Source organism: Leptopilina heterotoma, unplaced genomic scaffold (assembly GCF_015476425.1).
Source record: "Leptopilina heterotoma isolate Lh14 unplaced genomic scaffold, ASM1547642v1 Lhet_63, whole genome shotgun sequence".
NCBI classification, from domain to species: domain Eukaryota; kingdom Metazoa; phylum Arthropoda; class Insecta; order Hymenoptera; family Figitidae; genus Leptopilina; species Leptopilina heterotoma.
This window is the reverse complement of record NW_025111149.1, coordinates 2842580-2867816: the sequence shown is the minus strand read 5'-3', so window position 1 is coordinate 2867816 and position 25237 is coordinate 2842580. Positions and strand designations below refer to the sequence as shown.

Genomic DNA, 25237 nt, shown 5'->3' with positions numbered 1-25237 from the left:
AAAATTCATAAATTTTACTCGTTTTCCGTAAACTTTCATACTTTCCTGTAAAAAGATCAGTAAATTGTCAGGAAAATGTCAGGGAAATTAAAAATCTGAAACTTGTGACCATCCTGAATATTATTTAATATATAATTTGACAATACTCATTTCACAGTTTGTCAAATATTTATTTTTATTTTTATATATTATATTTGATTATAATATTCACACATTTTTTTATTTTCCTTAGGATTTGGAGTTCCATGGGGTGATGAGATTTTATTTTCAAGACAGCGGGCAAAAAGTTGCTACAAAATGTATAAGGGTAGCTTCGGACGCAACCAGTCAAGCAGTTATAGAAACTCTTATCGAAAAATTCCGACCAGATATGCGAATGTTATCCGTCCCTGAATATGCTCTTTATGAAATTCACGAAAATGGAGGTAATTTTATTGAACTGATATAATTTATTACAGATACAACGTACAATATTGTTTTTTTATTTAGTACACCCGGAACAAAGGTTTATTTGACTCAGAGCCAACTAGACTATTTTTTTGTTTTATTGAATTTGAATTGTTTCAAATAAATTTTATTCGGTTCAAACTGAATTGAATTCAGTAGGCTCTAAGACAAATAATTTTCCTATAGTTTTGAACGTTCAAATAAACAAAATTTTTTTCTGCTTAAGTGTTTGAAAATTACTATACAAAAAACAAAAATAATTTAAATTAAAATAAATAATTAAAATACTTAGTTAAGAATTAAATTGTTTTAATATAAAAAATTTTTTTTCTAACGAAGCACAAATTAAAAAGTAAAAAAATATTCTTGTTCATTTGAACGTTCGAAACTGTAGGAAAATGGATGAATATACTTTATTTAACTCAAAAAAATTATATTTGGTTTAAATAAAATTTTTCCCGGGGTGTAAATATAATAATTATTATTATTATAAAGAATTCAAATCGCATAAGTTTCGAGTCGCTTCAAAATAAATTCTTCATTCTCTACTCTGTTGAGAATGAAAAAATGTCTCACCATTTATTTTTTTTTTTCAAGTGAGACATTTCTGAAAATTTTTTATTCATATTTTGACGTGAGATCTCGGCCACCACCTTTCAAAAGTAATGTACAACCTGGTGGAATAAAACCGGTTTTTGAGGGTCAGGGAAAAAATTCTTTAATTGGAAGTGATTCTCAGTTTTTGTACGACTGATTATTATCAGCTAAAAAGAAAAGAGAGAAGTTCTCTTTGCATTTTACTATTAATTCATAATTGAAATTTTTGTCTTTAATGAAATTCTGAAATTAACAAGTATATATATAATATATAAACGAAGGAGAAATAAATTTTTATCTAAACGAGAGATACTAATAACTTTAATGATTATAATGACGGGAAAATATAATTTTATTGCTGCATTAGAAAATTTCCGTTCTATTTATTTTTTATTATACTAATGATATAAAATAATATTTCTTGAAAAATACCGCTTTCTTTTATTTAAAAAATAATTTTCAACTTGTTCTTTGTTGAGAACTTATTTATTTAGATTTTATTTATTTCTTTAATTTACGAAAAAATAATTATTTGGAATTTTACTGAAGAGAATATTATAATAGTGACGAGATTTTTAGTGTTTGTAATATTATTTATTTATTAAAATAAAAATTAAAAAGTAACATTTTTGTAACTAAAAATTTTAAATCTGAAATAATTTACTTCTTGCGTAAAATTTTATTAAAAATTTGTTGAAAATAGGTAATTAAATTCTATCGAGGAATTCAAATTGATTAATTAAAATTTGAAAATAATTGAATTCTTAAAAAAAATTTTATTAAAATTTTTATAAATAATATTGAATTCTTCCGAGGAATTTAATTAAAATTGTATTAAAAATAATTGAATTCTTGTAAAGAATTTTATCAAAATTTTTGAAAATAATTAAATTTTTGCAAAGAATTATGGTACTAAAATTTTTCAAAATAATTTTCTTGTATCGAAGAATTTTATCAAAATTTTTCAAAATTTTTCAATCGTTTCGAAGAATTTTATGATTCTAAAATTCTGAACGTTCATATCATCGAAGTTTATTTATTTCTTCTTCAAATTAAATTTTTATTACGATAATAATGCTTCACTATCAAAAAAATTAATTATTACACTCTTAAATGTAAAATTTAGATTTTTTTATTTTTATTGCAATCAGTAATAATTTGTAAAAATATTTTTAATAAAAAATACTTTTGAACCTTTAAAACTTGTAGATCATTAATTTCGTTAAATTTTTTTTAAATAATTCTTTTTTTATTTATTTCTAAAAATAATTGAATTATTTCAAAGAATTTTATTATTAATAAAAATGATTGAATTTCTGCGTAAAATTTTATTATTTCTAAAAATAATAGAATTCTTCTAAGTAATGAAACTAATTTTTTTTTAATAATTGAATTCTATCGTGGAATTCATTTAATTAAAATGGTAAATAATTTAATTGTATATTGTTTTAAAATTTTGAAAAATACTTGAATTTGATTTAAAATTGAAATTTAAAATTCTTAGGAATAATTGAATTCCTGAGAAAAATTTTTTTATTTACGAAAACAATTGTATTATTGCTTAGAAATTTATTAAAATTTTGAAAAATAATTGACTCGTTTCGAAGAATTTTAATAAAAATGTTTGAAAATAATAAATAACAATTAATGAATTAGTTAATTAGTGAATTTTTTAATTTTAGATTCTGAAATTATTCAAAAATTGTTGATATTTAAAAGTAAACAAGCATAATTTTAGTAATAATAAATAATAATCCTAAATAGTAATAAAATAATAATAAATTGAAAGCCGGAATTTGTGCGCTGTCGGGTGTATCATTTGGTAGTTAATAATAATAATTTAAATATATATCTAATAAACGTATTTAATTTCAGAGGAACGAAAATTGGGTTTGGAGGAGAAGCCTCTATTGGTTCAATTAAATTGGCACGTGGATGATCGCGAAGGGAGATTTTTACTTCGGAGAATCGATGACAAAACAAATGCTCAAGGAGTAGGTTTTGCTGAGGGCACTAGTTTTCGAAGAAAATTGAGTAAACGTGAGAAGAAGCAAATAAAGAAACAAGAGAAGCTCAGTCGAATGAAAAGTGCTTGCGAACAAGATGAAAATACTGCGCCAATTGATCAAAATGGAGTTGCCGAAAAACTTTACACTGGTTTGTTAATTTTTCACCAATACATACATTATAATAATCGTAAGTTTCCTTTCCGTTAGCAAATTTTCTGCATTCATTTGTTTGTTTTGAAATAGTACATTGTACAACTAGTGGCGAAAAATCATTCTTTCACCACGTGTTGTGCACTACGTTTTCTCCAACGCCTTGCGAGGAAAGGTTTCTTCGTGAGTTTCGTATAATTTTAATTTAACGTGTGCTTATGTTTAATATAATAAAAGACGAATTTTTTGAGTGGGGAAGAAGTTAGATACAAAGTAAATCTCGGTCAAAGAACAAGAAAAAAGAATAAATTCATGATTTACTTTCGCCACGCCAAATTTACTTTCGCCACGCTAAAAATTACTTTCGCCACGCCAAATTTTACTTTCGCCACGCTCTTCAGAGCAATTGAGAAAAGTTCTACTTTCGCCACACTTTTTTACCAAGAAAAGTACTCCTTTCAGAGCAAATGTTGAAGAAATTAATTTTTGTGGGTTATTGGCATTTTTTATTTTTTTTTAATGTCAAACTTTTTAACGGTTAGGTACCTATGTAGAATTTACAAGACGCATTCCTGTTCTCAATATTTAATTCTATATACAATTTATTATATTGAATTAAATTTTTAATTAACTAAATAATTTTATCATTTAGTCTAAAGGTTGGTGTCCATAATTTAATATTATTTATTATTTTAATATAATATTGTTAAAAGATATTTGATCAAATTTATTTTAATTCATTTTTATTTTTACTTCTAGATTCCCCAAGTATAAAATTATTATTATATTATTATCAGTTATTAATTTTAAATAATTATTTTTATAATTTGTATTTTTTATTCCTGACTTTTCCTAATTTTCATCAAAAATATTTACTTTTTTCTTATCCTGTTAATAAATTGAATTCCTGCAATTAATTTTAATATTCATGAAAGAATTTAACTAATATTTATAAAAATAATGTCATTCTTGAGAAGAATTTTATAAAAATTTTTAAATAATTGATTTCTTTCGACTAATTTTACGCAAATTCTAATTTAAGTAATTGAATTCCTGAAAAATTTTTATTATTCATGAAAATTTTTTTTAAAATAACTGAATTCTGTTTGGAAATTTTATGAAAATAGTAGATATTGAAAATCATTGAATTGTGAAAAGTTTGTAAAAATTTTATTAAATTTTTTTGAAAATAATTGAATTCCTAAAAAACATTTTATTATTTATGAAAATAATTGAATTCTTGCGAACGATTTTATTAAAATTTTTTTAAATAATGGAATTTCCCTGAAGAAATTTATTACTTTTAAAAATAATTGAATTATTGTGATGACTATTGTTATTTATGAAAATAATTGAATTTTGCAAAGAATTTTATTAAAATACCTCAAAATAAATTAACTTTCGGGAATAATCTCCTTATTTATCGATATAATTGAATTCTTTTGAAGAATTATTTATAATAATAATTGAATAGTTGCTAAGAATTTTATTAAAATTTTCAAAAATAATTTAATTCCTTTGAGAAATTTTATTATTTTCGAAAATAATAGAATTATTGCGGAAAAGTTTATTAAAATGTTTAAAAAGAATTGGATTTCTGTGCAAAATTTTGTTATTTTTAAAAGTAATTGAATTCTTCATAAGAATTTTATGAACATTGTTTTAAATAATAATTAATTTTTTCGATATATAATAAATATTATGAAAATGTTATTAGTTAAAATAATTTTATTCTTGTGGAAAACTTTATTTGTAAAAATAACTAACAGTTATTTTAGTTTCGAAAGATACGGAATTTTTTGTTTAAAAAGCTAAATAAATAATTATTTTTTCAATTTTTAGAATAATTTAAATGTTCGTAATCAAAATTATTTTTGAAATAAAACTTGTATAAAATGTAACAATTTTTGCGAGATTCAATTTGACTATATTTTACTACAAGAAAGTAACAAAATTTATCGGATTCACTTGAAATTTATTTCTAATGCGGTAAACATAACATTAAATTTTAGAAATTCAAAATAGAACTTCCATTGTATGACTTTTTTCTAATTTATCGGATTCAATGATTTCTGAGGTGAATTTGGTAAAGTTTTGAGATAATTAATGTCTATGTTGAATTCGTTATTTTGACTTTACAAAATCTGATGTTAATTTAATTTAATTTTTTAATTTAGTGCTTCAATTAATACTTTCGCTATTCTAGAGAAAATTGTCGCTGTTTCAAGTAAAAAATTTTTCAGTGTGTTATTATTATTTCTTTAAAAAGTATTTAAATTAAAATGGCTTTATATTGTTTAAAATAAGCAATACAAAAGATAAAATTCGCTCAAAAAATAATTTTTCACCTCCTGACGATTATCGCCTGTGGATTTTTTTTTATTATTGTGAATTAAATTCATTTTTATGACCCAGATATTAATTGGAATTGTTTTAGCCATAGTTTAGGTCCAGTAATGTAAATTCTATTTAAATTGAGACCATTGAGGAAAATTATTAGAATTTAAAAAAAATTGGAAGTTCGAATTTGTTAAATTTTTTTTTGTAAACTTTAAAGTTGCCTTCCAATTGTTTAAAATAAACAGTTCAGTAGAACATTCCCGCGCGCTTGCGCGCGGATAGTTTGGCTAGTTATTCTAATAATTCTTAGCATAAAATTTCTCTTTCCGGAGATAAATTTTCTGTAATTACTAACAAAATTTTTATTATTAATTATTATTTTTTATCTTTTTAACACATTTTTTAATTTATGGTTTAAAATTTATTTTGCTTCCTCGTGAATTTACTAATGAAATGTAATTTCTATTTTAAGTCGAATTTTTTAGTAGACTAAAATTGTACTGAAAATAATAATTTTGCTTATTTTAAATTTAATTGAGGGAAAGTTGTAGAATTGGACTAATTTAATTATTTTGAATATAGGACATTTTTCGTATATAGTGTATTTAAATTATCAATTTTATCATTTTGAAATCAAAAAAGACTTTATCGATTAACGGACCACGTTACTAAGGTAGATTCCGGCTTGAATCAATAATTTGGTAATCGGAAGTTCTGTTTAAATAATAGCTTTATATTGTCTAAACAATTCCTCAACTAGTTTACAAATTTGTTCGACTGTCGAAAAATTCAAGTTCACAAATCATTGTTGAAATCTTAGTTTATAGATTCATATCTATTTGCTTATAATTACAAATGAAATTATTATAATTGTAATAATTACAAATAAAATTATTATAATAATTTTAAATTAATAGTGAATAAAATTTTATTTCTTTAGAGGAAATAGAGGAAAGGAAATTTGAGAAATATTATAAATAAATATAAATAAAATATAAAATAAATATAAATATGTGTATAACTAAAGTAAAATAATTTTTACAGAACTTCCTGAGACGAGTTTCACTCGCAGTATTTCAAATCCAGAAGCTGTGATGAGACGTCGCAGACAGCAGAAATTAGAAAGAAAACTACAACAATTCCGTAGTAAGGACGGAGGACCCGATACTGGTGGGACATTGAAGATTTATGGTGAAGCACTTTGCAAGGACGTGCCTTACAAGACGTTGCTTCTAAGTGTTAGAGATTCAGCGGTGCAGGTAGTTAGGGAAATGCTCTCCAAATATAATGTTCAAGACGATCCCCAACAATACTGTCTTGTTCAGGTGAGTTTTTCCCATTTGAATTTTCAAAAGCCGTCCCTCGAAATATTTCACAAAACTTGTATTCCCACAGCTATAAGCACGTAGCGATTTTATAATCTTCACTATGGCGTTAATTTCATTATTTACGCTACATTCAATTATAATTTTTTTCGATACTTTTTTTATACACAAATTAACTTCGTTTTCTGTTCTATTTACAAATATTTTTTTTACCTTTTGATACATTATTCCCACGCTGATTATTCTGATACTTACAATTTTTTTTTTGCCTTTTGATACATTTTTCTCACGCTGGTTACGAATTGGTGGAAACAAAAATTGTAACAATTTACAAAAAAGATTCGATTCTGAGGAAGAATTAGACAAACAATCGGGAACAAAAGTTAATCTAATTTTGTTATTTCGTATTTTAAATGAAGAGACAAATTGTTTAATTTAAAGAAATTTTAATGTTACTTTTATTTCAAATTTTATAAATTTTTTGTTTGGAATACGCTTTAAAATTGAAAACAAATTATTTTATTTAAAATAATGATGTTATCACTCGTTAGTTAGAAAAATAAAATAATGAAGTCCGACTCCGAATAAAATTATATTATTATTATTATAATTATAAAGTTAATTTTCGATATTTTAAATGATTAAAAGTTAAGTAAAAAAAATAATAAATAAAATTTAATCAAAACTACCAACAATTTTCTGTCAATAAAAAAAACCTTTAATTGTTTAAAATATTCGAAATTAAATTTTTTACAATTTCAACAGAAGAAAATTAAAATTTTGGTTTTTTTAATATCAAAATATGAAATTATGCGACTGGATTAACTTTTGCTTTGACTGTCTGTAAGATTCTTCTTTAAAATTAAAAGAAAATAAGTGTTAGTGGAATATTGAATTTTATTTTAAATAATTAATAATTTAAATAGAACTTGTAGTTAAATTTAAGTAACAAAAAGTAACTGAAAAAAAATTACAATTGTCATTATAATAAGTAAAGTTATAATCTTTTTAAATATTTGTTTTGCCTATAAACTTTGAAATTTCCGGGAAGTTTGATACAGAACCCTTTTTTACTATTTCTGACAGTAATTTAATTCTTGAAGAACTATCATAAAATTATTATTTATAAATTATTTAACGAAGAATTTTACATAAAAATTCCAAAAGTAATTGAATTTTAGAAAAGTTGGGTTTACAATTCTTATAGAAAACTGAATTTCATTTCTAAACTGAAATTTTATAAAATTTAAATGATTGATTTTTAATAATTATTATTATTATTATTATTATTATTATTATTATTATTATTATTATTATTATTATTAATTTAAAAAATTATTTTAGGTAAATTTTCCTTTTTCCTTTGAATCATTAAATTCTCAAAGAATTTTCTCGAAAATTTTTGAAAATATTGCATTTAGAAAATAATTTTACTTACAAAATCTAGACAATAATTGAATTGAAATCTTAAAAATAATTTTAGTTAAAAATTCCAAAAAATAATTGAATTGTTCCTACAAATTATTGAATCATTTCAAAAGATATGAATTTTGAATTTTTGAAAATCTTAATTCCTATAGAAAAATAATAATCATTATTATAAATATTTATCTAAAAAGAACAATAGTTTGAAAATTTGTCAATTCATTATTTATTATCAAAAATGATTATTTTTTTAAAATCAGAAACAATAGTTTATCAATTTTTGTTTTATTTTAAAACTTTAAATCACTTAGGTACATTAATTTTCCTGCATTGTTAAAATTTTCGATTATAAATTTTATTACTTTCAAAGTAGAGTTTAATTGAAATATTGTTTTATGAATCTAGTTATCCGATGAGATTAAAATATTATCGGAGCAGAGAGTAGATTCTATTTTGAAAGTTGAGTTGTAGGTTCCTCTTATAAATGCTGTCGGCAAGGAAACTTCCTGATTTGTGTCGATATTTAATCTTTGATTTCCGACTGGGGATATATAAATTTCACTATTATGATTCAAGGAAAAAGGAATTATTACATTTCTTGTTAAAAATAAAAAAAGAAACAAAAAAATTGAAAAAATGAAAAATGTTGTTTATCCTACGAAATAATCACATTTTCACAATAAAAAAAATTAATTTATTATGATCTGCTTTGTTAAAATCACTTTTTTAATTACTTGAAATTATAGATTTATTATTTTAGACAAAAATAGTAAATAATTGTTTTAACAATTTTACAATTGAATTATTCTTGAGAAAATTTTTGAAAAAGAAAGAAATTTTATTTGGAATTTAAATTTTTGTTTTAATTTACAGGCTAACGGAGAAAATACGAATAGCAATTCACATCAGGAATATATTTTGGATGACGATGAATGTCCTTTAGCAATTCTCATGAATCATCCTTCAACACGTGGTGAGTTTTGTTCTTTTTAAATATTCATTTATTCGAGCGATCGAAAATAGAAAATAAGTTGGAAATTGCGAATATTTTAAAAGTTGGTAATTTTTTATTATCAGAGTTGAAAAAAATTTGATTTTATTTTTTCCTATGAAAGAGACCCAATGGGGAAAGAAATTATTAAATATTAAATTAATAAAAATGGTAGTAAAAATAAATATAAGTAGGATTTAGAGCCAACTAGACTTTTTATTTTGTTTAAAACAAATTTTATTTGATTTGTTTTATCTTATTTCTTTCAAATAAATTTTATTTGGTTCAAATAAAATTTAATTCGTTCAAATAAAATTTATTTCGTTCAAATAAAATTTTATTTGGTTCAAATAGAAACTTTATTTGTTTAAAATAAATTTTATTTCGTTCAAATAGAAACTCTATTTGCTTCGAATGTAATTTTTATTTAAAACAAAAACTTCAGTAGCCTCTGAGACAAATATTCGTTTATTTAACTGAACTAAATTATATTTCATTTAAATAAAATTTTTCTCTAGGTAAAGAAAAAAATTATTCGTATTGGTTGATGATAAAAATGATGAAAATAAGAGAAAATAAAATAATAAAAAGAAAGACATTTACGAAAAATGAAAGAAACTTTCCTGAAAAATAAGGAGAAGAAAAAGTTGACAAAAAAGGCCTTGTATTTAAAGTAATATCTTTTTTTTCTTGGCTTTTTTTAGACGACTCTTTATTCTTTCTTTTTCTAACATCTTCTCTTTTCGCTTAAACAAATGACGAGAATTTTTTTTTAACTTTAATAGCTTTTGTCCCCTCACGAGACAGTTGTACGATTAATCGTAGTTTGATGCATTTTCTTTTGATCCCATAAGACTTTGAATTATTGCTCCATGTGAAAACTGTACAGGCTCTGAAATATTGAACGGCTTCCACTCATGCGCATTCAAATATGCAATAATTTCAATGCAGAAATATTTATTCTTTTTTGTTTTTCTTTTTTAAAAATTTTAAATTAACAAAAATCAAAGTTGTTTTTGATATTCTATTTTAATGTAACATTTTTTCTTTATAGAGAAGGGAAATTTTTGTTTGAGAAAAAATTCTTCTGTTTCTGAAATGAATTTTTCTTTAAAAAAAATAAAGTTTTTGCTTGAAGTGAATTTCTAGTAAAAAAATTTAAGGTTTTGAATATTATCTTTAGAGATCGCATTCGATATACTTGTTATCTTAATAGGCTATTGTGCGTGTTGCATAATTGTGTGAAACACCCTTCAAAATTCTTTATTCACTCTCTTGAGGAGTTTTTGATTATCTTTATAGGAACAACAGATTTCAGCTCTACGGACAGGATAAAAATCAGGAGGCAAAATTATTTGTGTCAGATAAAATAGAGAAGAATTGAAAAAGAAGTTGATTTATTGTACTTTGAGCGTTGCTCTACTTTTAAATAATTTTCTCAGATTCAGAAAATAATAATTGAAAAGAAAAATTATGTATAAAGTTAGAAAATTATTTTAGTTTTTGAACTTTATTAACCGATTTGCAAATTTTTATTCTTTATTCAGTATTACCGGACTTACATTTAAAAAATTTTTTTTTAAATTATTTTTATTATTTTTTTCTGTTCCTTTTTTTATTTTTGGTTTTCATTTCTTTTCGGATATTTCAAAAAACAAGAATTTCTATTTGCATTTTTTCTAGAGAGTCGCATTAAGTAAAGAAGTGGGATATTTTTTTTCTAAAATATTATGATGATTTTTTAAGACGTGAGTAAATCTGATAGATGTACTTCATTGTACTGACCTACTCTAAAGAGAGAAGTACCACTTTACAAGAGTAGGGCTTCATAATTACAATCGATCGACTCTCTTAATTTTAAAGTAAACGTGTGGAAAGGTGTAATACCAATAGAAAAAGAAAAGGATAAAAATGTCAAATACGATTATCTCTCAATTGTGTGTGTTTTCAACTTTAACGTATCAAATTCGAGTTACTTCCCATCGAATTCGATTTGTGAGGGACTAACATTTTTTTAAACTAATTAATTAATTTCAAAGATTATTATTTTTAGTTAATCAAATTTGATATACGTAATTTTTATTTATTGATTTTTTTATTAATTTTATTTTTCTCCATAATTAGAGGATTGGAAAGTTTAAAATTTATTGACAGGACTGACAATTTTTTAGCAATAAAAATTAGGAATAAATAAAATTTGAAAATTTCAATTAATTAAAACTAAGATTCTCTGAAATACGGCACAAGTTTTGTCCCTAAAGTTTCTGAAAATGAAAATTGAAATTCATTTATTTCTTTTTCAAATTTTATTTGATTGATTCTCTCATCGAAATTTTTTCGATGATAAAAAATTGCCAGTGTTATTAAATAAAGTTAAAATTTTTCAATCTTCAATTATGAAGACAAAAATAAAATTAATCAAAATTTGAATAAAAACTTATTCTTTTATTAGAATAATTGTGCATTAATTTTAAAATGCTTCAAATTTTGAACAATTTGAATTTTAATATTTAGAAACTAAACCTTTGGTTAAACAATATAAAATAAACTATAAAACTATAAACTATAAAATAAAATAAACTTATTTATTTACTTAAATTTAATTATTATATATTTATTATTTTATTTAGTCAAATTTAATTATTAGTTTATTTAGTTTCTTTATTTATTGATAGTTATTTTTCGTTACTTGCTGAAGCAAAATATAAGCCAATATTTGACTAAAAATTAGCTATTTTTATAACTAATTGAGATTTATAGAGAGATACATTAATATAAATAATTAACATTATTATTAAATGAATATAAATCTCCATTTAGAAAATTGAAGCGAAGCTATATAGATTTTGATGACACGATTTGTCATCTTCATTAAGCTAAAATTGAGTTGTTGTTTAACAATTTTAATTCAATTTCAGCTTGATGAGGATGACAAACCATGTCATCGAAATGCTACATAAGCCACAATTTTCTAAATAAATGAAGTGAAAAATTATTTGTCTCCAAAAAGAGAAAAAAAATACCGAAAGAAGCAAATATACCTGAATATTATCCAAATGTGTTTTTTATTTAAATATTTTTTCCTTGTTTTTTGAAATACTTTTTTTCTGTATTTTACACTGTGTCGTTTAAATTACAATTACGATTACAAATACAATATTATAATCATTTTAATTGTCCTTTTACAATTTCAATGATTTTAATTGTACTTGTAATTACTTCTCCAAACTTTTGAACATTAAAATGAATGACAAATTTTTTTTTAAGTTTTATTTGACAAATTAGATTATTATTTTATTTAGTAAAGTTTTATTATTTTTTTAGTTGACAAAATTTGTTAATTATTTTCTTTAACAAATTTGCCTATTATTTTATTTGACAAATTTGATTATAATTTTATTTTGTCTAAATTGATTATCATTTTATTTAGTCAAATCTTATTGTTGTTATTTTATTCAATCAAATTTTATTGTTATTTCATTTAGTCATATTTTAATATTTTTTTATTTAATCAAGTAGGACTATTAGTTTATTTAGTCAAATTTGATTATTATTTTATTTGGTCATATTTGATTGTTATTTTATTTAGTCAAATTTTATTATTATTTTATTTAGTCGAATTTTTCATTAATCAAGTAGGACTTTTATTTTATTTATTCAAATTCGATTATTACTTCATTTAGTCGAATTTTATTATTTTATTTCGTCTGATTTTGCTATTACTCTAGTTTGTCAAATTTGATTATTATTTTCTTACTATTTAGTAATAAAGAACATTGCTCGTATATAAGAAGATAAATAAATTTAAAAATAAAAAATAATAAGAAATCGATCGTAAAACTTTAGAGACATTAATTAGAATAAGTTATAGAATAAAAATAATAAATTCAAAAAAAAAGAAGAAAATGAATAGGAAATAAAATAAAGGGTTAATTTGGTTAATAATTCATCTAATTATAGACTGAATTATTTTATTTTTTACCATGCTATATAGGTATAGAAAGTTAGAGGCGATAAAAGCAATGATGATGATGATAATAATAAGAACAATAGTAATAATGAAAAATAAAAAGGAGAAAAAAAACACGCTGAACCAGTTTCCATTTTTGAAACTAACTCTTGAAGGATGTGCATATTATTTGCATCTATATATGCTCCTCGTAACCGTAAGGATTGGCTTATAACGTGGTGGGGGCGAAAAGGTCATGCTGCCAAGCCTTGACTGGTTGAAGCTTTAGTTGCCCTCAGCAGTTGCTTGACGCTCGTTGAATTGAGCGAAATGCTTTTACTCGTGCTTACCTTTCATAATTATTGTTTAAATAGAGCGCCGTTTTTGCGTCTCGACGCATGTGGTGATTTACTAAAACACACGTGTCTCCAATACAATTAACAACGACACTTGTTTATTAATTCAACTTGTAATCATACATTTCTCATCATTTTCGCCAAGTCGACAGTGTTGGATCTATTTTTTTAATCCAACTTTTAATGCAACTTTGAATTTTTCCAGAATTACAATCAATAAAGAAGAAACAAACAAAAAGGAATTCCTTGAGACTGAAAAAAAGTATTTTTGTAATAAAGGATTTAGAGAGGATCAATTATTTCTTTATTGAAGAAGAAGGAAAGAAACAAAGAAGCAGAGAAGGAAAAAAAGAAGAAATATTTTTCTAAAGAAGGAACATTTTCTGGAGTCTACTATCTACAACGAACTTCTTTTTAGATTCTCGCATGAAAATTCATCTCCTGAAGTACATTCTCTCGATGGGAAAGTATTTTCTTTTCTAAATAATAATTATAATAGAAAATAGATAGTTGTTGATTGCCAAAAGAGGAAGTGTGTGAATTATTATCAACGACCAAACGGATTTACTTGTACCAATACTAGAATTATTCTATTCAACAACGAATATCGATCTGTTACCATATAATACTTTCTGGAACTTTGAGAAAAAAATATTTAAAATATATTTTTGTTTTTATCAATTAAGAAGATTAGAATATCGAGAAGTGCAAATTTTTCGAATGGGATTTTTGCTTATTGAAGGGCAAACCAAGAGAATATTCTGTATATGCTTTGAATGGGTCAACATTGACCCCTTCACGAATTCAACCTCAAAGAGATGGGAGCAACTTAATTAACTCAAGTGCGCCATAAATCTCCGCCTAAATCGACAACGTGAAACTTGTGTTGTCACGTTTTTGACTATAATGACACTGTCACTGTTAAACAACGAGCATGAAAAGTTTACCTCTTCATTTTCTCCTTAAAAAAATAAATAGGTACAATATTTGCAATTGTTGCGATAAAAACATAATCAAGTATAGAATTTATTAACATTCGAAGGGAAAAATAATAGCAGAATTATATTTTTCAACCAAGTGGCACTTTTTTCGGTAATAATAAATTAATAGAGATATTTAAATCAGTCTCAGAGTATTTTTCGAAGAAGGATTTTTATTGTAGTAGAACTATTGAAACGAACTGCATGAAGGAATTTTATGTCAATGAATAAATAAACGATAATTAAACGGGAAATAAAAAATAACCCAGCTTCTAAATAATAAAAATAAATAAATAAAAGTTACTAAAAAATAATTAAAAAATAAATAAATAAACAATTATATTTGTCAAGTGGATCAAGAGGAAGAATAAATAAATAATTAAAATAATTAAAATAAAAGTAAAATTTGTCAAATGGACCAAGAGGAAGAAAAAATAAAAAGTAAATAAAAAAGAAACAAAAAATAATAAATAAATAGAATTTTTGTCAAATGGACCAAGAGGAAGAATAAATAAACTAAAACATAATTGCAAAAAATAAGAAATAAATAAAATTTGTCAAATGGACCAAGAAGAAGAATAAATAAATGTAAATAAACAAAACCTAATTTGAAAAACATAAGAAATAGATAAAATTTTTCAAATGGACCAAGAGGAAGAACAATAAAAGTAAATAAACAAAATAATTAAAAAGTAAAGAAAAACAATTAAAAAGTAAATGAAAAATAAAAAATAAAGGAAAAATAAATGAAAAAATAAATTAACAATTATATTCATCAAATGGACCAAGAGGAAGAGTCTTCAATTTTTCTATATATTTCAACAAAGAAGGACCAATATTTATCAGCAATTACGCAAGTTTCCGATGGACCAATCTTAAATTTTTACTAAATAGTTTCAAACTTGAGATCTTTATTCCAAAGGAGAATTTTTATATATAATAAAACAGAAAACCAGAAGAGAAAAAGAAAATAATTGTGGGATGAATAAGTCAATGGAAGTGTAAAATTAGACTCACTTTCTCACTGTCTCGAGAAATATGGTAAAGAGTTGAAGATTGAGAATAGAGCTTTTTATGTGAGACTATATTTCCAATCAGGAAAATAAAATCCCACTATCAAAATGATGGATTGGGGAATAAGACGTGAGTAAAATTTATTTTTTTTGTAAACTTATATAACATAAAGCTTTTTTTATATAATTGCTTTTTTTCTTGAATTCTCACATGGAAAACAAATTTTCTTGATTTAAAGAAACGAGTATTTAGGAAATATTTCGGAAATAAATATTTAGGTACTTGAATTGAATAATTTTTATTTGGATCAAAATAAATAGTGTTTGAACCAATAATTTCGGCATTTTAAACAAATATTATTTAATTTACTTCAATAGAAATTATTTGATGTAAATAAAATCAAATAAATAATTATTATTTGATGCAAATAAAAATTTTCTGATATAAATAATAATTAATTGATGAAAATAAAAATTGTTTGCGATACAAATAATAATTATTTGATGGAAATCAAAATTGTTTGATATTGTATTTATTTATTTAACAATTTATACGGACTTACAAAAAAGAAAACTATTATTTATAATATATTTATAATGCAAACATATAAAAAAATATTATTTATAAACAATATTTGAGGCAAAAAAAGTTGATACAAATAAATATTTATTTAATAATAAAATAATCTTTTATCCGAATTAAATAAATTTTTATTTCAGTGCATCATTGGAAGGAAATTATTTATACTGAAGAAAAATATTTTTTAATATACGAATTAATATATTAAAAACCGCTGCCAAGTTGTACGATTTTTTTCGTAAATCTCGTTGTGTTCATTTCATGAACACTTTGCTTCCTCATAGAGATAATAATAATAGAAATAAATAATATAAAATGTTTTATATTTTCGTTAATTGGTATTCAGACAATTTCATTAAAAGTTAATTATTTTTTTTAATTGTTATTTTATAATTGTTTATATTTCTTTTATTATAAGTAATATGGATTAAAAACAAATAATTTGTTAAGTAATAGTTAAAGAAAAACTCTTAAATAAAAAAATTTAAAAAACGTTATTTTCGACAATTTTTTTTTATTTTTAAAATACCAATAATTTTGTAATTTCTGGTCGAATCAAGTTAAAAAATAGGTCAATCGAAGCGTTTTTTAATGCTCTACAAGTTGGAAATGATACTTTAAAAGTTACTTTTACATTTTTCAACAAAATTTTTAAAAAAGTCTTATTTTCCAAAAATTTAGATTTTAAAAAGTTTAATATCTACGGATAATATGGACGAAATATGTTCAGTGACGGCTCAAAAGATGCGCCTGAAAAAACTCTACAAAAGTAAAGAAAAACACCCAGATAGCCAAGCGTACTAATCATTATTTTTTAGTACAGCGTATTGGTATCGTACTCACATTGCACTAGCACGAAATAATAAAGTATGTACATACCAGTACGATACAAGTATAATAACGGTATGTCATACGGATAGAATTATGAAATTGCCAAAGTACTCCGTGCGAGTATAACACTAAGTACAATACCAGTACGTCGAACTAATTGGGATTTTAGGTTATGAATTTACAATGCTTCTCCGCCATTATCTGTACGATATACCAGTACAGTACCTGGTACAGTGCGAAGGTACATGGCTGGTACAGTAATAGTACGCTGGTTATCTGGGCATTTATAGGTGTCCTAACATTTTTTTAAAGTTATGGTCAAAAAACGTTTTTTTGGAAAATTAAAAATGCAAAAAAAAATTAGTTAAACTTTATGAATCGGGCTAAGAATACTCTCATTTAATGTCCCCCGAGGAGACCTACAATTTAAAAAAAAAATTGAAGCCTTTAGCTCTTTCTGGTTCTGAGATATTGAGGCAAATGTAATGTTAGTACACACACACACACACACATCCGGACAATTTTTTTAAATACGTTTTTTGGACTTCTGAGCTCAAATTACATAGAAATTTTTATTTATTTATTTAAAACATTTATACGGGGAGTTCCTGTGCATATATAAAGTACTAAAGTATTAGGCATAATAAGAAAAAATTTATAAATATGTCAAAAAATGACAATCCAAAATTTTGCTAATACAAAGCTTCCTGATTATGAGGAAGCAATATATTAATATGAATAATAATAATAATAATAATAATAATAATAATAATAATAATAATAATAATAATAATAATAATAATAATAATAATAATAATAATAATAATAATAATATTTATTCTTGGAAAATTTGTGTAGATTTCAGAGTTTGAAAGAGGCTAAAATATTATTATCTTAATCATTATCGAACCTTTTTTTATCAAGTAAGCACTATTTAGGTTTGAAAAAATGTTTACTTTCCCTTGAAATACGTAAATCTAATTCAAACAAAAATTATGTTTAGTCCGAGTAAAAATTTTTTGGTTCAAATAAAAATTGTTGGTAAACATTTAGTTTTAATAAATTTTTTAAGTGATGTATTTAAATTATGTTTTAGGTAAAAATATTTATTCATTAATTATAAGTAAATTAAATAAATTTATTATTATTATTATTATTATTATTATTATTGTTGTTGTTGTTGTTGTTATCATCATCATCATCATTATTATTATATAATTATAATAATCAATTAATATATCAATTATTAGGTTTCATTAATTATTTAACAAATTAAAATATAAAAAAATCAATAAATGATTGTTAGGTTTAAACACAACCAGAGAAATATTTTATTTAAACCATATATAACATATTTGTGTTAAATAAATTCTTATTTCCAGTCAAAATAAAAAAAAATAAATAAATAAAAAATAAAAAAAAATAAATAAATAAAATAAAAAAAAAATAAATAAAAAAAAATAAAAAAAAAATGTATTTGGGCCAAAGAGAATAAAATTTATTTTTTTCAAATAAATATTATTTGGTTCGAATAAATTTTATTTGTTTCAAATAAATTTTACTTGGTCCAAATAAAAATTATAATTGTGTCGAATAAAATGTCTATTCAAAAGAAATAAATAATTTATTAGCCTCTAAGACAAATGAACTTTTATTTTTAACTGAAATAATTTATATTTATTTACAAATAAAAAAATATTTTATTTAAGTAAAATAAATAAAATAATATAAAATAAATGATTAAGAATTGTAAATTTAGCGACTAATTTTCATGAACTTTTAACGAGTCAGTTCCATATCTTCTTCTTTTCATTTGAGATTGCTAATTATGTCAGAAACAAGGCTCCTAATTACTTATCATCTTACTAAAACAAGTAGAGTTTCGACTTTACGTAACAGGCACGTTCACAGAATTTATTTATATTTAAAATATAGTCATCGTGAAACGTGCGCTGTTAAATAATATATTTATATATACGAATTTTGATGATAATTATTTTTATTCCACGTTTCTAATCTCTTGTCACAATGTGAAAATTTCTAATGTACTTTAGAGAATGAGAGTCGCAGTTGTATTAATTCGCGTCGTTCGTATGCGCATTGTCGACTCTGAACCACGTTTACATGTTATTAAAATTTTCTTTTTTTTCTCTAACTTTTCTGTAGGACTTGAATTTTAATAATAATTTATTTAATTATTTATTATTATATTGCTTCCTCATGAAAAAGTATTGTAATACCAACATTTTTTCAATTCGATTTTTTGACATATCTTTATGTTATTTGACCTCAGGAATTGAAAAATTACATTTTTAAAAAATGTCATTCTGTATGTGTGTGTGTAAACATTAGATTTTCATAAATATCTCGAGATTATGAAGAGCTTTGGGGATGGATTTTTTTTAAAATTGTAGGTCTCACGTGCGGACATAAAATGAGATTACCTTGAGATAGATTAATAAAGTTTAACTATATTTTTTTTGGATTATTAGTTTTGCAAAGAAATGTTTTTTGCCCATAACTTTGAAAAAATGTTAGGACATCTATAAATGTTTTTCCCTAATTTTATAGTTTTTTTACGCATCTTTTGAGCCCTTTTTGAACATTTTTCGTACATATTAGCCAGAGATATTAAACTTTTAAAAATCTAAAATTTTGAAAAATAAGATTTTTAAAAAATTTTGTTTAAAAATGTAGGAGTAACTTTAAAAGTCGCATAACCAACTTGTAGAGCATTAAAAAACGCATCGATTGACCTATTTTTTTAACCTAATTCGATTAGAAATGACGAAATTATTGGTATTTTAAAAACCAAAATTTGTAAAGAAAGTCTTATTTTTGAAATTTTTTTTTAAAAATGTGGAAGTAACTTTTAAAGTCTTATAAATAACTTGTAGAACTTTAAAATCTAGGATAGCGAAAGTTTTAACTAAAACAACGAAAAATTTCGCTTATAATATAGTAAAATTTGTAGCTGTTCCAGGTAAATTTTTTCTTCATGAAATATACGACATAATAGAAAATAATTAAATACATAATTTATTCAATAGTAAATAAATTCTTAATCATATAAGTTATTAAATAATTAAATAAACAAATAATTGAATAAATAATTAAATAAATAATTAAATTACAATATATTTATTGTATTAAATTTATTATTTATTCTTTCAATATTTAATTTATTGAATACAGTATTCAAACTTGATTTTTACTCTTCATTAAAAATGATGATCTTCCTTCGGGGAATTATTTTTCGTTAATCAACCAGAGAAAAAAATTGAAAAAAATATAATTTATCCCGGAGGAGAATTGGTTGCTGCCTTTGTTTAAACTAGGATCACAGTATCCTTGAAAGCCAGCTTATTCTTAATGAAAATAAGTCCTTCATTCATACACATATAATAAAAAGCTATTAATGTGCGCTTTTGAAATTTTTTTATTACTCACATATGAGAAAAATACTCGTCTTTTCTCATTAACAAGTACTACATTTTTACTATTACTATTGTTATTATATCCTTCTATTATTATTTTTATTATTATAATTTCTATCATCATTTCTATTATTATTATTATTTATTTTTATTACTTATTATATTATCTGATCATAAAAATGTCATTACAGTATTTTCTAATTTTTTTATTATCTTGATTTTTTATTTACATTTTTAATAATTATTTTATTATGATTCAAATTCAAGAAATATTATTTAAAACAATAAATTTCAGTATTTGAAGTAATTATTATTTACTTGATTTCAATCAAAATTATTTGTTGTAAATTAAAATTGTCTGATACAAATAAATATTTAATTGCTATAATAGTCAAGAAATCATTTATTTGAATCAAATAAATCTAGAGTAGCGATAGTATTAACTGAAACAAGTAAAAATTTCGCTAATACAGTGAAATTTGTAGCTGTTCCAAGTCAAGTTTTTTTCCATGTGATCTTTATGTTATTAAACAAAGGGGCAGTTTTGATTGTTATTAAAAATTTATATTTATTACAAAGTTCACCGACCTCTGGATTTTTAAACTTTTTTTTTCTTTAAGTTTATTTTAATTTATCAATGAAAGTCGCCAGTCTGTGTTGTATAAGAAATAATTATAGGCGGCAACTGAGGAATTTGTTATCACAAAGAATGGCAATGCTTGATTCATTCATTTGTATGATGAGAAAATACGGAAGTGACATATTTACGTGATAATAATGTTTTTAAAATAATTGCGAATGTGAAAAAAATTTTCATTTATAGATATAATTTTTTTTATTTACAGTGCACATATCATATTTGCTTTGAAATAAACTAGCGCACTTTTTACATATGTGGAAAAAGTTTTTTAAATATATATGTAAATTATGTCAGAAATTCAATTATTTACACAAATTAAAAAAAATTCTCGTCAAAATTTCAATTAACTTTATAAATAGTAAAATTTTTTTCCGAAATTCAATTATTTTCAAAAATTTTAATAAAATTCTTGTAAATTTCAATTATTTTTACAAATTTTCCTCAACTCAATGATTATTAATATCTTCGATAATACAATTCTTCACGGAAATTTTATTTTCAATATAATTTTAATGATATTCCTCAAATTAATTCAATTATTTTCAAAATTTTTTTAATAATTCTACGCAAACATTTAAATATTTTCATAAATAATAAAAATTTCACAGGAATTCAATTATTTAAAAAAAAAATTTAATAAAATTCTGCGCACGAATTAAATTTAATTATTTTTATAAATTTTAATAAACTTTTTGTCAAGAACTCAATTGTTTTCATAAATATTAAAATTGTGAGCAAGAATTCAATTATTTTCATAAATATTAAAATAATTCTGTTCATGGATTTAATTATTTTCATAAATAATAAAATTCTTTTTAGGAATTCAATTATTTTTATATAAATAATAAAACTCATCCCAGAATTTTAATTATTTTTAATAAAATTCTAATCAAATTTCTCGAAAAATATAATTATTCTTAAAAAATTTATTAAAATTCGTCGAATGAATTCAATTATTTAAAAATTTGTTGATATCATTCTTTATGAGAAATCAATTTTCAGAAACATTCAATTATTCAATAAATTATTTATTTTTGAAATAATTGAATTAGAATTTTCTAATAAAAATTGATTTAAATTTGAATTTTAGATAAGGTTTTAGATAATAATTAAATATTAAAAGGATTACACCATAAATTTCTATAAATAATTGAATTTTGAAAAGGTTGCAAATTGAAATATTTTAAAATCTGAATTTTCCATACTTTTAACTACCAATTCTGTAGAATTAATTTTTTTTAAAAAGTTTAATTCAATTTTTTTGGAAAAAAATGGATTTGAAAATTTCTAAAGTACTTTTTCAAAAATTATAAAAAATATTTGATTTAAAAAAGAATTTTAGTTAAAAGTTTTAGAAAATAATAATTGAATTAAAATGATGAAAATAATTTTGAAAAAGCAGTCAAATTTCACTAATTGAATTAGTTGCTAAAAATTTCAGTTATTTTTACATATTATATCATAATTCATATTAACAATTTCGCTAGTGAAATATTGCTATTTGAATCAGTGACTCACTTTTTATATTAGCTAATTAGTTATTTTTAACTAATTCAAATTTAGAGTAATTATTATTATTATTATTATTACTAATTGTTATTGAATAAGGAACTATAATTATTATAATGTTATTGAATAAACATAATAACTATAATTGTTATTGAATAAACGTAATCATTATAATTAGTTCAAGCAGACTTAGGTCTTGAATTGTGAATGAAAAAAGAGGAAGGGAAAAAAGATCAGTGAAATGAGAAATAACGATGACGCAGGAGCAAAGAGAAATGAAAATCTTAGTGTTCTTATTATATGCCTGTGCGAAATCCGCTTTAGCGACAGGAAATACGCGTATTAAGTGGAACGGAACTGAAAAGAGTTTCATAATGTACTTCATTACAAAAGGCAAAAAGCAAAAAGCAAAATACAAAAAAACAAAAAATATGAAAAACTTACTAAGTTTGCTTTCTTTTTCTATTATTTTTTATTTTTTATCATGTTTCAATATTGTTGCTCACTTAGTTTTGCGAAAATTTGGTCTAAAATGGAAGTTTTTCTTAACAAATGAATCCTATTCTTTTTACAAAACTCAATTATGTAATTTTTGTTAGTTCGCGATTTCCTTGTTGCATAAACTCCTTTTGTAATTTCGTGCGTACAATTTAATTAACATAATTAAGTAGCGATTGAATTGATAGCTCATAAACTATTTTAGCACTATACGAAATTAAATTAAAAGAACTATTTTTTTCGCAAAAAAATTTTTATTTTGCATTTTATTCCGAGTTTTTATAACAATATTTGAATCCGTCTTTCAATGAATTTTCATGAAATTTTCCGCAAACAAGTTTATATTTGCTTAATTAAGTCAATTATTTTTCCTATTGGAAAGCGGAGAATTAATTTCTTTCATTGCTTTACAAATATGAATAACTACAAGAGTAGTAACAATAAAAATAGTTATTATTTTATTAACAACTAGCAAAGTCCTACGCGCGCGATGCGCGCGTGAATGATTTAAAGAATTCAGAAAAAATTTAATAATTTTAATTTATATTCTTGCATGTTTACAATAGTTATGATTTTTTAAAAAATATCAGTATTTCAACTATATTATCATTTCCACGCCTCAGAAGCCATTTAAAAAAATTGCAAGAAGATCGAAGGCGGGGAAAGCAGTGATTTTTATTTTTTGTCACGGATTTTTCAGAAATCCTAAAATATAAAATAAATCAAAATCACTGCTTTCCCCGCCTTCGATCATCTTGAAAAATTTTTTAATGACTTCTTACATTAAAATAAATAATTAGCAAACGAAAAAAATTGCTTCCAAGGGGTGGAAATTATAATTTAGTTTAAATACCGAGATTTTTAGAAAATCCTCGAAAAATCAAAATTACTACTTTTCTTGTAGTTTTTCTAAATCGTATTTTCTAAAAATTTTTTTTCTAATAAAGGTGAATTTCTAAAAAACTTTTTTCTAATAAAGGTGATTTTGAAATTTTCTGTCTTCTAATAAAGCTAATTTTCTAAAAATTTATTTTTCTAATAAAGGTAATTTTCAAAATTTTTCTTTTTTCTAACAATATTCTATTTTTGTAATCACGATCAATAAGTACATATGATTAAAAAATAAAATTTACGAAAATTTGTTAATTCTTTAAAAAAATACTTGATATTTCGTTAAAAAATTATAATAAAAAATAGAAATTATGCAAATTACTTAACAAAATTTTTAAATAATCTAGTTAAAAATCGTAATTAACAAATTATAGGGATTTTTCCCTAAAGATATTTAAAATTTTCTAAAAAAATTTTTTATAAATATATTAACTTTGGAAATTTAAATGTAAAAATGATGCAAATTATTTTTTTTCAAAGAAGAATAGAATTTTGTTAACAAATTGTGATAAGAAATAGTAATTTTATAAAAATTTTTCTTCATTTTCAAAAAGAAACTTATAATTTTGTGAACAGAATTATTGTAATTGAGAAACAGAAAATTTAATCTTTATTTTTAAACAATTTTCTAATTTTTATCAAAATTATGGAATTTTAGAAATTTTAGGAAAATAAACATTAGAAATTATAACTTTTTATAAAAACTTTTTTCAGAAAACAGATTTAATTAGAAATCGCCTTTTTAGACAAAAAGGTGTAGAAAATACTTTTTCTTAAAATAGTGTTCGCCTACCCTAATAATTGTTAGTATTCATCCGAAAAATATATTGAATACATTGAAATGTTGATAATTGAAGGAAAGGAATGTTTAATAGAATTTATAAGTATTATTTTTTCTGAAATAAATAAAGTACCCGATTCTGCGTAACCGGAATGGCAAGAGTATCAAAAAATGTAAAAAAATGCGGAATTTTTTTTGAAGTTTATTGAATTATCATTTTATAGGAGACTGAATTTACCAAAAGAAATAAAAATTCTAAAGATTTAATTGAAAAACACTATTTTAATCTAAAAAACATACTAAATATTTAAGTGTCTTTAATCAATTTATTTTTGTCAAACAAAAGTGGCAAATAAAATTCAGTTCACTAATTGAATAATATTGTAAACAAAATTGTTCGATGTTAGAATTTAAACTTTTTATCAATACCAAGTTTGAGAATTTCATTAAATTTATAGGAATTAACAAAATAATAGAGAATTCTTGAA

The 25237-nt window shown here is 22.5% G+C and overlaps 1 protein-coding gene across 8 annotated transcripts in view; it reads left to right on the top strand.

Annotated features, from left to right (window-relative positions):
- Positions 1-25237, top strand: part of LOC122509831 (afadin) — a 156765-nt gene that overhangs the window by 60320 nt on the left and 71208 nt on the right. For all 8 annotated transcript variants that reach the window (XM_043624095.1, XM_043624099.1, XM_043624093.1 and 5 more), the window contains exons 4-7: positions 233-425; positions 2920-3201; positions 6588-6868; positions 9167-9266. In XM_043624095.1, coding sequence (XP_043480030.1) covers positions 233-425; positions 2920-3201; positions 6588-6868; positions 9167-9266 — 856 coding nt within the window. The remainder of the gene's footprint in view (positions 1-232; positions 426-2919; positions 3202-6587; positions 6869-9166; positions 9267-25237) is intronic.